General features: G+C 48.5%; 1 protein-coding gene across 1 annotated transcript in view; it reads right to left on the bottom strand.

The window, feature by feature from the left end:
* Window positions 1-16625, bottom strand: part of scml4 (Scm polycomb group protein like 4) — a 233000-nt gene that overhangs the window by 216186 nt on the left and 189 nt on the right. Inside the window, 1 exon segment of the mRNA XM_041187345.1 lies at window positions 13397-13647. Within this exon segment, the coding sequence (XP_041043279.1) occupies window positions 13397-13647 (251 nt within the window).

Genomic DNA, 16625 nt, shown 5'->3' with positions numbered 1-16625 from the left:
TCCTGAGACACTCCCATGAGCTGAGTGTCTTCAGTGCTCCAGTCCGACTGGATGGATAGCTGCTGGGTGACAAGTGGCCACTGGCTCACATCTATCCACACAATCAGAGCTGACCTCAGTGCTAATCATCTGACAAATGGAGGTCATGGTCTCCTTTGAGAGATGGAGCCTCCTTCGGCATTGCACCTTGGACATATTGAGGTAGCTGCATCGCCTGTAAACCCTGTAAACCTTGAAAAGGTGGCTCATGACACCTCTCCACCACCCAAGAATAGAGGCAGAGAAGCGTTACAATATGAGTTATGCTTGCACAAGGGCGGTGGTAGAGAGGACCATAGGACTTCTCAAGGTGCGCTTCTGATACCTCGACTGTTGAGGGGGTGGACAACAATACCCCCCAGCGTGGGTGTCACTGATAGTGATTGCATGCTGCACTCTCCACAATCTGGCACTGGCAAGCGGGACCCACTGGAGGAGAAGGATACTGATACACAGGCCACAAATGATGAATCCAGTGGTGAGTCAGAAGCATGGTGAGGGGAGTGCTGAGGATATGGAGGCATATCTCAGTAACCTCCAGGGAGGCAGGGACACCAGGGATGCCTTGATCCAACGCTCCTTCAGCTGGGCTACCAAATATCCCTTCTTACTTCATGTCAGGGCTGCCACCTCCATTCCTGGGTGTCTGAAAGGGCCCTTTCATTTGCACCTAAAGTCCACTTAATGCCTGTGCAAAAATTATTGACCTACTCACGTCCAGCTTAGCCCTTACCAGAAAGAAAAAAGGTGAAGCATACTCAGGCCATCAGAACCAAAGCACATTTAATGTTTTTGTCACATTGAAATCATTATGACATTACCATTACTAATGTTGATGTCCACCCAGCAGACATATAAACCAAACATAAATGAACAAAAAGTGACGCATGAACTGTCCCTCTTGTGTTCATTGTGCCTTAAACCTACATTTCTGAGTACTCTGTCTTGGTGCACCACCCATGCGCCCCGCCCTTGCTGGCACCGGCATTGGGGACAGCCTACTGGCTCTGCTGGCTTGTTAGCCTTGATGACCTTGGCAGTCGTCCACTGGCCAGTGGAGTCTGTGCTGGCCCCCGCCTGGGAGGGTAGCAGCGTGTACCATGGCTGGCATCTCCCCAGTTATCGCGGCCTCATCAGATGCCACGGTCACTGGCGGAGGGCCGGTGGAGCTGCTGCCATCCAGAGAGCCCTGAGAGGAGCCTGCAGAGATGACAAGCAGCTCGTGCACCAATGTGAGGGCGTTTTGGACCTCCCTGCTCACCATTCGTGGACGAGCACCTAGCTGGGATACTGGGTGCCTCATTCATCTCCCACACAGGCACCGACCACCTGAGTTCATTGTCTGTGTGAGGGTTTGCAGGTCCGAGGGCAACCATAGCATCCCCTCATTCTGTCCCTGGAGCTGCCTCTCCATGAGAGTCACCATCTCTCACTGGAGGAGGCAGTGCGCTTGGCCATGAGGGTCAATGCAGTGCTCATGTTTTGCATGGACTCCTCCACAATGGAGACCATGGCACACAGACCCTCATGGATCTCTGCCAGATCCTCCCACAAATCCCACTGGACATCCAGCATCTGCTGCCTTATGGGCGACTCCAGAGGCTCATCATCAGCCTTCAACTGGTTATCATCCTGATCCCCAGTCCTCTGACTGTCGGCACCCTGGGAACTCTCTGCCTCCGCCTGCACCTCAAGCGAGTGTGAAGTGCACTGACGTTATAGCCACTGACCTAATGCCCACCCAGGTGCTGGTATCTGCACTGGTGGCTGGTTCAGAGAACAGGTGTGACTCAAGTGCAAATGAAACCCGGTGGTCCTCTGGCGTCAGGGGTGGCCCTTAGGAGTCCAGAGAGCAAGTGTGTGCTGGAGAATGTAAACAGGAGAACAAGGACATGTCCTTAGTTAAAGTCATCACACCGTCACTGTGCAAGCCAGGTATCCTGGTGAGACAATGGAGATCTGCATCATGATACCATCGTCTTTCAATGATCAATGGGGACTCCAGATTTGAGGCTGTGAGGCAGGTTTAATAAATGATCTCAGAGTAAAGGGTTCCCTAGGAAACAATAACCATTATATGGTAGAATTTAGCATTCAGTTTGAGAATGAGAAACTTGGGTCGGAAACAACTGTGCTAAACTTAAATAAGGATAATTATAATGGAATGAAGGCAGGGTCGGCTGGAGTGGAGTGGGAAAGCAGTTTAGTGGTAAAGAGGGTTGAGGAACAATGACAGATGTTTAAGAAAATAATTCATGACTCTCAACAAAGATATATCCCAGCGAGGAAGAAGGATTCAAGGAAGGGGATAAACCAACCATGGTTAACCAAGGAAATTAAGGATAGTGTCAAATTGAAAGAAAAAACATACAATGTGGCAAAGATTAGTGGTAAGCCTGAGGATTGGGACAGTTTTAAAAACCAACCAAAGATGACCAAAAACATGATAAAGAGGGAGAAAATAAACTTTGAGGGTAAACTTGCAAGTAATATAAAAACGGATAGTAAGAGCTTTTTTTAAATGTATAAAAAAGAGACAGGCCAAAGTGAACATAGGCCCCATAGAGAATGAGGCTGGGGAAATAATAATGGGGAACCAGGAAATGGCAGAGGAATTGAATAAATACTTTGCTTCAGACTTCACGATAGAAGATACTAATAGCATTCCAAAAATACTAAATACGTAAGGGGTAAAAGAGGAGTGGGGGGAAATAAGTACAATAACTATCACGAGAGAAAAAGTATGAGAGAAACTAATGGGGCTAAAGGCTGATATGTCCCCTGGACCTGATCAGTTGCATCCTACGATATTAAAGGAAGTAGCTACAGAGATAGTGGATGCACTTGTAGTAATCTTCCAAGGATCCTTAACTTCTGGAAAGGTCCCAGAGGATTGGAGAATGGCCAAAGTAACACCCTTATTCAAAACGGGAGGGAGACAAAAAACAGGTAACTATAGGCCAGTTAGCTTAACATCTGTCATTGGGAAAATGTTGGAGTCCATTGTAAAGGATGTAATAGCAGAGCATTTAGAAATACATAATCTAAGCAAGCAGAGTCAGCATGGCTTCATGAAGGGGAATTCATACCTAACAAAGTTATTAGAATTCTTTGAGGAGGTAACGAGCAGGATAAAGGGGAACCAGTAGATGTAATATATTTGGATTTCCAAAAGCCATTCAATAAGGTACCGCACATAAGGCTACTTAATAAGATCCCATGGTGTTAGGGGTAGTATATTAGCATGGATAGAGGATTGGCTAACTAATAGAAAATAGAGAGTTGGGATACAGGGGGCATTTTCGGGATGGATTCCTGTAACTAGTGGAGTGCCACAGTGATCAGTGCTGGAGCCTCAATTATTTACAATATATATTAATGATTTAGATGAGGGAAGTGAATGTACTATCACCAAGTTTGCGGATGACACTAAAATAGGTGAGAAGGCAAGTGCTGAGGAGGACACAAGGAGTCTACAGAGGGATATAGATAGACTAAGTGGGTGGGCAAAAACTTGACAGATGGAATATAATGTGAGAAAATGGTTGTGCACTTTGGGGTTGGTGGGGGGGGGGGAATAAAATGTTTTGTGCTCGCTGGCTCAATTGATTTATCCAATGTGGTATTAAACCACATGAGTGAGGAAGGCCTCCAGCTTAGTGACTGAGCTCTGCTGAGGCAGTAGTAAAGGCACTTCAGTTGAGCTCAGCACCCCTGTGTTAGGAAAGAGGCAAAGCTACATACATACCAACTAACAAACTCGCAGCAGGAGTAGGCCATTCGACCTTTCAAGCCTGCTCTGCCATTTAATAAGATCATGGCTGATCTGACTGCAACCTCCTGCCTACCCCCAATAACCTTTCACTCTCTTGTTAATCAAGAATCTATCTAGCTTTGGCTTTAAAATATTCAAAGACTGCTTCCATTGCCTTTTGAGGAAGAGAGTTCCAAAGACTCACGGCCCTCTGAGAAAAACTTTCTCCTCATCGCTGTTTTAAATGGGTGACCCCTTATTTTTTAACCATGGACCCTAGTTCTAGGTTCTCCCACATCCATTTGTCCCATCCCTATTTACCCTTGTTCAGGGGGCATTTAAGAGTCAATCACATTGCTAAGGGTCTGGAGTGACATGTAGGCCAGACCAGGTAAGGACTGCAGATTTCCTTTCCTAAAGAATATTAGTGAACCAGATGGGTTTTATGACAATCAGCAATGGTTTCATGGTCATCATCAGACTATTAATTCCAGATGCTGGCTTTTTCACCATCTGCTGTGGTGAGATATGAACCTGTGTCCCCAGATCATTACTCAGTTTCATACCCTTACGTCCTCATCTCAATGAATTTCAGGCTAAGCATGCTGCTGAACTCTTCTTCTGCCACTTTCTTCTCCATGCTCACTTCTTTGGGCAGGGGTCCCCCCCGTTCAACGGATCCTTTCACCCACCTTCAATATTCTCCCTCCACCTGGACCCCTCCCTCTGGCCTCTTACCTGCTCTTGATCTTTTCACTGAGAACTGTTGGCATGACATCAGCCGTCTCAATTTCTCTGCTCCTCTCACCCACTCTAACCTGTCTCCTTCTGAACTTGCCGCACTCCGTTCTCTCAGGTTCAACCCTGGCTTTGTCATCAAACCTGCCGACAAGGGTGGTGCTGTTGTCGTCTGGCATACTGACCTCTACTACGCAGAGGCTGAGCGCCAACTCTCAGACACTTCCTTCTACCTCCCCCTGGACCATGACCCCATCACCGAACATCAAGCCACTGTTCCAGGACTGTCACTGACCTCATCACCTCTGGGATCATCCCTCCACAGTGTTCAACCTCATAGTCTCCCAACCGCAGACAGCCCGCTTCTACCTCCTCCCCAAAATTCACAAACAGGACTGTCCTGGTAGATTGATCATGTCAGCCTGTTCCTGCCCCACGGAACTCATTTCTTCCTATCTTGACTCCGTTCTCTCTCCCCTTTTCCAGTCTCCTCCCATTTCCATCCGCGACTCCTCTGATGCCCTGTGTCATATCAACAATTTCCAGTTTCCTGGCCCTAACCGCCTCCTCTTCACCATGGATGTCCAATCCCTCCAATGCTCCATCCCCCACCAGGATGGTCTGAGGGCTCTCCGCTTCTTCCTTGAACAGAGGGCCAAAATCGCCATCCACCGTCCTCCGTCTGGCTGAGCTTGTTCTCACACTGAACAATTTCTTCTTAAACTTGTCTCACTTCCTCCAAATAAAAGGTGTGGCTATGGGTACCCGCATGGGTCCAAGTTATGCCTGTCTCTTTATGGGGTATGTGGAACATTCCTTGTTCTAGTCCTACTCAGGCCCCCTCCCACAACTCTTTTTACAGTACATCGATGACTGCTTCGGTGCTGCTTCATGCTCTCATCTGGACCTGGAAAAATTTATCAATTTGCTTCCAATTTCCACCCCTCCATCACCTTCACATGGTTCATCTCCGGCACTTCCTTTCCCTTCTTTGACCTCTCTTTCTCCATTTCTGGTGATAGACTGTCCGCCAATATTCATTATAAGCTCACTGACTCCCACAGCTGCCTCAACTACAGCTCCTCACACCCTGCTTCCTGTAAGGACTCCATCCCATTCTCTCTGTTCCTTCACCTCCGTCGCATCTGTTCCGATGATGCCACTTTCCAAAACAGTGCTTCTGACATGTCTTCCTTAACCGAGGTTTCCCACCCACGGTGGTTGACAGGGCCCTCAATGTCCACCCCACCTCCCATGCCTCTGCCCTCACAACTTCCCCTCCCTCCTAGAACCATGATAGGGTCCCTCTTGTCCTCACTTTTCACCCCACCAGCCTCCACATTCAAAGGATCACCCTCCACCATATCTAGCATGATGCCACCACCAAATACACCTTCCCTTCACCCCCACCTGCCAGCATCTCATAGGGACCATTCCCTCCAAGACACCCTGGTCCAGTCCTCCATCACCTTATCCCCTTCCCATGGCACCTTCCCATGCCATCGCAGAAGATGCAACACCTGCCCCTTTACCTCCTCCCTCCTCACCATCCAAGGGCCCAAACACTCCTTTCTGGTGAAGCAGCGCTTCACATGCACCTCCTTCAATTTAGTCTACTGCATTCACTGCTCCCAATGCGGCCTCTTCTACATTGGCGAGACCAAACACAGACTGGGTGACCGCTTTGCAGAACACCTTCAGTCTGTCTGCAAGCATGACCCAGACCGCCCTGTTGCTTGCCATTTCAACACTCCACCCTGCTCTCATGCCCACATGTCCGTCCTTGGCCTGCTGCAATGCTCCAGTGAAGCCCAACACAAGTTGGAGGAACAGCACATCATTTTCCGATTAGGTACTTTACAGCCTTGCTGAATTAACATTTAGTTCAACAACTTCAGATCATGAACTCTCTCCTCCATCCCCACCCACTATTTTTAATCCCCTTTTTTCTACATCCATTATTCTTTAATCTGCTTATTTTTATATTATTCATTTATCTATGGTTTTATCCCCTTTTTTATCCCCCCCTTCTGTCCCATTTTCTATCCAGCTCCACCCGCCCCACCCCGCTTAAATAGTATAAATTTCATCACAGTTCCACTTTCCTTCACCTCTGAAGAAGGGTCATATGGATTCGAAACGTTAACTGTGTTTCTCTCTCCACAGATGCTGCCAGACCTGCTGAGTTTTTCCAGCATTTTCCGTTTTTGTTCCCCAGATCATTACCCCAGGTCTCTGGAATACGGGTCCTGTGACAATACAATTCTGCTGCCACCTCCCCAACCCAGCTAGTGGCTGTTCAGTAACTCCTGCTGTATAGTGTATACATGTGTAAGCACCAGGTAAGGATAGGAGTGGGCCCAGCTGTGATGCCCAACATTCTTGAACAGACCACACACACCCACTCATGCCTGGACCAGGGCCATTGTTCTTTTTTGCTTAATGTGATGCATCTAATCAGTCGCTTCAAAATCCAGCCTCTTTCTTTCCTCAACTGTGGTGGTACATTTCCCACTTTCCTTCTTTTTGCAGGTGTAAACACAAGCTTTCCCCCACGACCAGGACAGTCACCCCCACTATAAAACAAAATTAAAAGCAGCCGTTTAATTACTTGTTTAATTTTACACAGCACCTGCTTTATTCAATTATTGTAGAGCACAAGGACTGGAAGCTGCAGGGATACACATGCAATACTGGCACCGACATGGCAGGGTCAATCCTCATTACTAGCCAGCAGCAAAAGACACAGCTATGAGTGAGCCTAATACATACATATCGTTCTAGCCTGGGAGGAAATCCTGAGCGAGCTAGGAAACAAAAATATGCATATGACAGTATCTTTTATATCCTGCCAGATGTGTTTCCCACCAATTACTGCACAGTTAACTGTTAATAATCCCTTTAATTCCTCATTATTTGCTTTCTTAATCAAATACTGGATATTTCACACACTCTGGATTTTGCATTGAGAATAATGGTGAGGCTATTAGCGGAGTGGAGTAAATTGGACAGCAATTTCCAGAGTCCATACAAATGCGCAGTGAAACACAGAAACCCAGAAGTTGTGATCTGAGTTACCCTGCTCCTGCACAAGCTGCATTACAACAGTATCTGACTGAGAGACTTGGCAATGAAATCCATGTAAGGGAATTGAAATTGCTGCACTCACTCACTAGACATGGCAGAAAAAGTTATGGTTAGGGCTGGCGCATTCAGGTGCAAGGAAATTTTTAATGCCATATTCAATCATAATTACTGCCAAACAACTTCTCTGACCCTGAAAATTTAACTTTATCACTGTGCCGTTTCATGCCTTCAGGAGTTAATTAGTGATTATTAGTGAATTGATTTTTTTTAATTAATTTTTTTCTCAATTTTTTGTCTGCCTCTTATATTTCTGTCCCAGCCCCATCATTTTTTTCCAATTTTCATTCTGCCTTCTGCACACGATTTGAGATTAATTTATAATTCCTGTTTTATAATTCCTGGTTTAGAATCTGTGTGCCTCCATTAGAGTTCTTCACTGCGATTGGTGAAGAGCCTCACTGTTTCGTTCCCTGCTCACATATACCACAGCTCCCTTGCTGAGGGTGCTAAGCTGGATCAGGCAACAAGGGCAGAATTTGTCCCTCATCGGGTGGGTGTGGCAGGCGGGCCTGGGAGCAGCTGCAAAACCAGCCGCCGCCTGCAATCGGGCCACAACCACGATCTCACACTGGTGGGTCAATTAAAGCCCATCCCAGCGTGAAACGCAGTTCAGCACTGGCCGGGAAGGGCCGAGCAGGGTCGGGGGCCTGTCAGCCGCCGGGTCCAATGGCGATCTGGTGGCCAGTTTAGAAACGGCCCAGGCAGCCCCAGAAAGGCTGCCAGGGAAGGACGTCTGTCTGCCGTTGCAACAATGGAGTCAGGTGCGTCTGCAAACGCCAGGTGGGAGGGCAGGTCGGGTGGGCTTTTCGGATGAGTGCTTCGCTTTCCTCCTGGAGGAGGTGGCTGCCTGGAGGGACACTCTGTCCACAGACATGGGAGGAGGAGGGTGCCTCGGCCCTCAGAAAGAGGGCATGAGAGGAGGTGGCAGCCCTGGTTAGCAGCCATGGCGTTGTGCGGCGCACATGGGTGCATTACCAGAAGTGCTTCAATAACCTGCTGCGCTCAGGAAGGGTGAGTGCCATGTTGGCATGGGTCAGTGCGCAGAAGTGTTAAGGTCTGGCCATCCCCTCCCCCCGCCGTGGAGCTCAGGGGTGCTACAGTCTGAGTGCCAACTGTCGATGATGGCGGAGCTGGCTAAGGGGGTGAGCCCTGGCTACTCGGACTGAGTACCTTGCGGCTCGAGGGCCACAACTCAGATGTGCCCTGCGAGGTGTTCCTTAGCTGGGGTTGGCCAGGCTGCAATGGCGCTGCAGGGAGAGAGTGGACCAATCAGTGCTCCTCTGTCCTTTCAGGAGAAGACAGGCCATAACCAAGCTGAGAGGGCACGTACAGGCAGAGGCCCGTCCAACCTCCTGCTGCTCAACAGGGTCGAGCAGGACACCCTTGAGCTGGAGAGCTGACGCTTCCATTGCAACCGGGTGTGGAGGGATGGAGGAGTCAGACAAAGGTAAGAGTGCAGTGCACAGAGGGGAGAGTTTCGGATTGTGCAACCATTCTAGTTTAGTGTCTTCATTTATGGGAGCCTTGAACCTGGGGTGCCCACTGAAAGATGATGGCACCGTGAGGCAGATCTCCATTGTCTCACCAGGGTGCCTGGCATGCGCAGTGACAGTCTGATGACTTTAACTAATGACATCTCCTTCGCCACCCTTTTAGGTTTGCCAGCAGGCAGCTGATCTGCAGACCCCGAAGGGCCACTCCTGACACCAGAGGACCACCAGGTGTCACCTTCACCTGTGCCATACCCGCTCTCGGATGCAGGCACCAGCGCAGATACCAACACCTCAGTGGGCATTAGAGCAGCGGCTAGTATCTCGGTGCGCATTGGTGAGGGCACTTCACACTCGCTTGAGGTGCAGGCGGAGGCAGAGTGCCCAGGGTGCTGGCAGTCAGAGGACTGCTGGAGACCAGGATGATGCTCAGTCGAAGGCAGATGATGAGCCTCTGGAGTCATCCATTAGGCAGCAGATGCTGGATGTCCAGTGAGATGTGCAGGAGGATCTGGTGGAGATCCATGAGGGTATGTCTGCTATGGTCTCTGTGATGGAGGAGTCCATGTGGAGCATGAGCATTGCATTGATCATCATGGGCGAGCGCACGACTTCCTCCATCGAGATAGTGGTGACTCTCATGGAGGGGCAACTCCAGGGGCAGAATCAGGGGTTTCTATGGTTGCGCTTGGACCTGCAAACCCTCACACAGGCAATGGCCTCAGATGGTCAGTGTCAGTGTGGGAGATGGATGAACACCCAGTATCTCAGCTAGGTGCCCGTCCATCAATGGTGTACAGGGAGATCCAGAGCGACCTCGTGTTGGTGCACGAGCTGCCTGTCGTCTCTGGGACTCCTCTCAAGGCACTCCAGATGGCCAGATGATGGCAGAAGTTCCTCTACCCGTCCGCCACTGACCGTCGAATCTGATGAGGCCGCAATGACTGGGGAGATGCCAGGCGTGGCGCTGGCCACTCCCTTCAATTGGCCAGACGACGACCGCCAAAGTCATCAAGGCCAACAAGACAGCAGAGTCAGCAGGCTGTCTCCAATGCCGGTGCCAGCGAGGTGGGAGCACCAAGACATAACACTCGCAAAAGTAAGTTGAAGACAGCATGAGCGCAAGAGAGATGGGTCACAGGTAATTTTATGTTCATTTATGTTTACTTTGTCTATACTGGTCTGGGAATGAAGAAATCTATGTCAATACTTTGGAATTGTCCACATGAGATAAATTTTGCTTTTGTCGCCATGGCCTGAGTATTTGAGTATACTTCACCTTTTTATTTTATTTGTTCATGGTACGCCAGATTGTAATGCTGGATGTAATGCCTCTGAACTTTATTGCACAGGCATTGAGTGTTCTTGTGTTCAAATGAAAGGGTCTCTGGCATGCAGTTGAAGCTGATCTTTGGTAGCCTAGCTGAAGGAGCGTTGGATCAAGTCATCCCTGGTGTCCATGTCTTCCTGAATGTCACCAAGGTCTGGCTCCGCAACCTTAGTGTTCTCCTCACTGTGCTCATCTTTGGACTCACTACTGGACTCATCATCTGTGGCCTGAGCAGCTGCCTCAAGATCCTCTTCCTCCAGGGGGTCCCCCCGTGCCAGAGCCAGATCGTGGAGAGCACAGCATGCAACCACGATCAGTGACACCCGCTCTGGGGGCTATTGTAATGCACCCTTTGAACAGTCCAGGCAGTGGAATCGCATCATGAGAAGACCTATAGTCCTCTCTACCACCATCTGTGTGGAGCCGTGACTCATGTTGTAACGCTTCTCTGCCCCTGTTCTTGGGTGGCGGGGAGACATCATGAGCCACCTCTTCAATGGATAGCCCTTGTCACCCAGCAGCCATCCATCCAGTCGGGCTGGAGCACTGAAGAGCCCCGGCACCTGGGAGTGTCTCAGGATGTACACGTCATGGGAGCTGTCAGGTTACCTTGCACAGACTTGCAGAATCTACATCCTGTGGTCATACACTATCTGCACGTTCACAGTGTGGAAGGCCCTTCCTGTTGACAAAGGCACCCGACTGACCCGCAGGCACCTTGATGGTCACATGTGTGCAGTCGATGGCACCCTGGATGTGGGAGAATCCAGCAATCGCTGGAAAGCCTCTGGTTTGCTCAGCCTGGCTGGCCTCATCCATACAATAAAGAATAAAGGTCAACACTCACCTGAACAGAGCTCCTGTCACCAGCTTGGTGCAACTGTGGACAGCTGATTGGGAGACTCCACACAGATTCCCTACTGACTCCTGGAAAGAGCCGGAGGCATAGAAGCTGAGGGCCACTGTGACCCTCAGACCCACTGGCATAGGGTGTCCACCCACCCAGTTGGAAGTGATCTCAGTCTCAATCATCTGACAGATGGAGGTCATGGTTTCCCTTGAGAGGCGGAGCCTTGTTCGGCATTGCACCTCAGACGTATTGAGGTAGCTGCATGGCTGTCTGTAAACCCTGGCAGCAGGATAATGGCGTCTTCTGTGGCTGCTCCCACCTTGGACTACCTGCTGGCCCTCCGTCCCTTGAGCTTGCACCTCTCCTCCCACAGGTCCCTCTCTGGAAGCTGCATTGGGACACCTGGCCTCATCTCCCTTCTGCCTCTCTCTTCCTCAGAGGAGGAGGGGCCTCCAGTGTCGACCACAATCCCCTACCAGGGTAAAGGAAGGCTGCCTGATACCTGGAAGGGTCCACACGGTGTGAATCTTCCGGCAGTGTGGCAGACAACAATAAGTCCTGAAATGAGGCCTGGAAATGCTAACAACGATGCCGTGAACAAAGGTGAAGCTGTCAAGTATCAATAAGCAACCAACTGCAAACTATCTCCAAAACTCCCCACTACTAACACTGGCAATGCTGCTGCTGACCCTTGTTATCCCGCCCTTGGATGAGGTTTTGCAAAATGTCAACTGGCCGCCTGCCCGTTTTGCCTGTGCGACAAGCAGAAAACCGCAGGGTGCAAGGTAAAATCACAGTCAATTGGATCATTAGGGGCCGTAACTGGCCTGTTAATTAATGGCGGGTGCTGCTCCGGTCCCGCACACGCCCGCTGAGCGAAATATTGTGCGAATGCACGGTGACGTCGGGACACTCACCCAACATCATCGCGCATTATTTTACTCCTGTTCGGGTCGGGCGCTCGTCCACCAGGCGAGGGAAAAATTCTGCACCAAGTCTCTGTGAGTATTGACCCAAAATCTGGACCATTGTTTCACCCCATCAGGTGAGGGATGAAATTGTTCACCGCACTATGGAGTCAGGTACATACTGGAGCAGTAACAGGGATCAACTTGGGGTAATGGCAGGTGCTGAATGTCACACATGGAAAATAACATGCCTGAATCAATGGCTAAAGCAGCACAAAAGGAGATAATAGGTACAAAAGGATGAATTAGCTAAACATCTAATTAACAAAAATCCAATTAACTGCATCTAAATAGTCACCAGCAGTTTAAACATCTTGCCATTTTTCTTTGTACACAAATAGGAATTGCAAACCTCAGCAAGAACCGAATGCAGAGGAGGAAAGAGCTTGAATCTGATAAAAGCTGCACCAGAGGTTCATCAAACCACAATTGACCTGCAGAGAATATGCCGGTTCTAGATTTGTACATAAAGAATTTCCACTTGGGCACAGTGCCAGAATAATTGGCACCTGTAAGATTATACACCAGTGTGAGTGAGTGCCGAAAGGAACACAGAAAATTAAGGGCAGGAGAGGGTAGAGAGCTCCAAGATCACTTTAAGGTCCCCTGGCTCACATCTGCAGCCAACGTGCATGCCTACCAGGCCACAGGTCAAAGCTGCCGCCACAGGCTGCCTTGTAGGGGGATTTCCTCTTCACAATGGTGGTCCAGCAGCTGTGGCCATATTTAATTTCAAATATGTCAAAAGTGCTGAGAGGGCACCTCAAGATGGAGATGTCCTCTCTCCCATATCTGCAATGGTAGGCTCCAGCTCCTTTTGGCCCTCCAGCTTTGAGAGCCCAGCCGCCATCCTTAATTGGATGGTGAGCCATTAATTAGTCAATTCAGCAAAAATCAATGTCGGATTACTACTCCCAACACAATACAGCATTGGGGTTCACATTTGATGCCGGCATCAGGGCCCAAACTAAAATGGAAAATCCTGCTCCCAACGTCTATAGGCTATTTTGCACCTAAGCAGTGAATAAGAGTGACTGGCAGAAGAAAATGAATAGCTAAGCAGCAAGGAACCTCAGCCACAATTGAGCCTTTCTACCTAAGGGAGGTTGCAACATTTCACCACTTTGCTTGCAGCTCCCAATTGTTTGAATGCTGGAAAAATCCAACATTCTCCAGAAGTCATTTTAATTGTCAATCCAATCCAGCCTTAACTGCAGCCTCACCCCAATGACAGTCGCAACACTGCTAACACACATTGATGTGGAATTTCAAGGGTCCTTTGCTTCTAGTTTCGTTCCAATCTTAAAGTCATTGTTGAGCTGAGCACAAGACTGAAACCAACAACAGGAGCGCACTGTGAAAATAACTGAAAATAAAGTGCAGCGCAATAATTGAGTAGTTGCTTTTTAAAAAGATAACATACTCAAAACAGCTCTCAACACTTGTTTCACATATTTCACACCTCTCCTGTTCATGACCTTGCTTTTTTTAACATCCTTTCATGAGATGTGGATGTCGCTGGCTAAGCCAGCAATTCTTTCCCATCCCTAATTGCGCTTTAGAAGGTGGTGCTGAGCTGCCTTCTTGAACCGCTGCAGTCCCTGTGGTGTAGGCACATCTACAGTGCTGTTAGGGAGGGAGTTCCAGGATTTTAACTCAGTGACAGTGAAGGAACAGCGATATATTTCCAAGTCAGGATGGCGTGTGGCTTGGAGGGGAACTTGCAGGTGGTGGTGTTCCCATCTATCTGCTGCCCTTGTCTTTCTTGGTGGCAGAAGTCACGAGTTTGGGAGATGCTGCCGAAGGAGCCTTGGTGAGTTGCTGCAGTGCATCTTGTAGATGGTACACACTGCTGCTACTGTGCATCAGTAGTGGAGGGAGTGAATGTTTGTGGTTGAGAAACCAGTCAAGCAAGCTGCTTTGTCATGGATGGTGTCGAGCTTCTTGGATGAGCTGCACTCATCCAGGCAAATGGAGAGTATTTCTTGGATCTCTTTGCTCCACATTCCCATCCTATCTGTAAAAAAGACAGGTGACTTATTCTCAGCCTCACTCACTGCCATTCTAAACAAATTGTTAGGTGCAAAAAGAATTACTACAGCTTAACTCATCTTCTCAATTCAAAATACAAAGAAAAAGAAACATTTGAATTGAATTGCAAATACTGGCACTGTGAAACTGCACTGAACACAATGAGAGCTTATTCCTATCAGGAAAGGATGAACAGACTGGGTCCCTGTTCTCTTGAAAAAGATAGGTTGACCAGTGACTATTTGAACTCATCAAAATTATTGAAGATTTTGACAGAGTAGACACAGAGAGGGGGACAAATTGTTCTGTGGGGGAGTCATCATTTATAACCTTTGCGCATTGATTCCTGTTAAGGCAGGCAGCACATAAGCTTTGCATTGCCTCTTCATTTAAATGATTTCTGTGTTCAGCCCAGTGTGATCCGCATTGCTGGCTGACTGGCTGCACGCGCAACAAGGGGCTTCGGTGTGCAGTCAATCATCATGTATTCTAACTCGCCTCCAGCTCTTAAAGGCAGTCAGCCTTCTTAAAGGGCCCTTGCACTAATTCACAGGAAGCTGCTGGTGAAGACCACTGATGAAACTGCAACCAAGGGAGATGGCACACCAGGGCAGAGAGAGCGCTCTGCATTTCACGGAGGGTGGAGAAGGGGAAGGAGGCAATATTTCTGCAGGGGGCCTGTAGGCTGGGAATGTCCTCTGAAGGGAGTGGGAGCAGGTTGGTATGGAAGCCAATTCCTGGAGTCTGGCCTTGAGGACCTGACAGCAAGAACTAAATGACCTTCTCCTGTTCCTATGCCTCTATGTTCCTACGTAATCAGTGCCGCAAGAAGTTTAATAACCTCATGTGGGTGGTCAATGTCAGTGAAAGCATCGACATTTCCTACCCACACACCACCCAATCTCTTCTGCTTGTCAATGCACCACACCCCCATCGCTCACCCTTCAGCAGTTCCTAGCACTCATGACTCACAAATAACATTCATATACTCCACCTCACCCTCACACACCTTCCACTGATCCCAGCCTCACCCCCACCTCTCGCAGCTTTCCCCATACCTCCAGCTATTCAGCTATGGCAGGCACATCACTGACATTCTGCCCTCTCTCTTGCAAGACAAGGTGGCATGAAATACAAGTAAGTGGCAAAGAACCAGTGACAGGACAGGTACACATTCATCCATTGAGTCTGATGGGGGAGATGGTGCTCCTAATCATGGGGCCAGATGTAACTGAACCCCTAGTACACCTAGCACCACTGAGACCATTTATAATGATATGTTACTGCCTTATGGGTCTTCCTCAACCCCCTGCTCACCCACATTCTGCTATCTGGCATGAAGTACAAGCTGCAGATGCTGTCACCTGGACCTCTTGCTTTACGACCTACTTCCTCCACCCTCCCCCTCACCCCAATCCTCTCCTTCTGATTTTATGCTTTCACAAACCAATGATATTGTAGTCAAGCAGCATGATGACATTTTTTGATTTGAAATATCTCATTTACAAACACAAGGCTTAATCATATGGGGTTCCTCTGCCCACTGCTTCAATGTAGATATTAACCCTTTTATCTCAATGACTGTTTAGTGAAAATAATTTTCCTTAACTTTACACAAAGAGCAATTTGTGAAAGAAAATTAATGTCAGCAGATGAAGGCATCACCTTCTTAAAACTGAAGTGAGCACCAACTATTTCTGTGCAAAACCATTCACCAAGCACTGCGCCTACATTTGACATGTAATGGTCCAACCAGATCTATTTTTCCTGAAATATCAGCGCGTGATGAGCAAGAAGAGACAATAATAACACAGTTTTGAAGGAATCTACAAAAGCAAATCTCCTCACCAGTTTAGGCACCGCACCTTATGTGTTACAGTTTACATTGTGGGAAAAACATATGGGTACATCTTCCACCCCTGGCGCACATTGGACCCGCTGGGAGCAGGCATTGGGAAACAGTGCCAGGGGATCCTGTGATTGTTCATCAATTAAAGTTAATGTGCAATAAATCACAGAGGTATGTGATGAACATCCAAAAATGCGATATTGTCGGGAGAAGTTCCTCACCAGGAGTTAGGACCAGAAAACGTAGCCATTAGATCCAGATCTTCAGAATGCAAACTAAAGAATGCCTTCCAATACAACATTTGTAACTGTAGCCCTTAAGTACATAACACAATTCCCATAGCTCCTGTAAGAAATGCACTTTGAAGCAATTAAATCGGTGTTTTCCATAAATAACATGCAAACATCCCCGTCGCATGGTACCAACACG

Source organism: Carcharodon carcharias, chromosome 5 (genome assembly GCF_017639515.1).
Source record: "Carcharodon carcharias isolate sCarCar2 chromosome 5, sCarCar2.pri, whole genome shotgun sequence".
Taxonomy (NCBI): domain Eukaryota; kingdom Metazoa; phylum Chordata; class Chondrichthyes; order Lamniformes; family Lamnidae; genus Carcharodon; species Carcharodon carcharias.
Note: the sequence above shows the minus strand (reverse complement) of the source record. Positions and strands in the feature narration are given on the sequence as shown.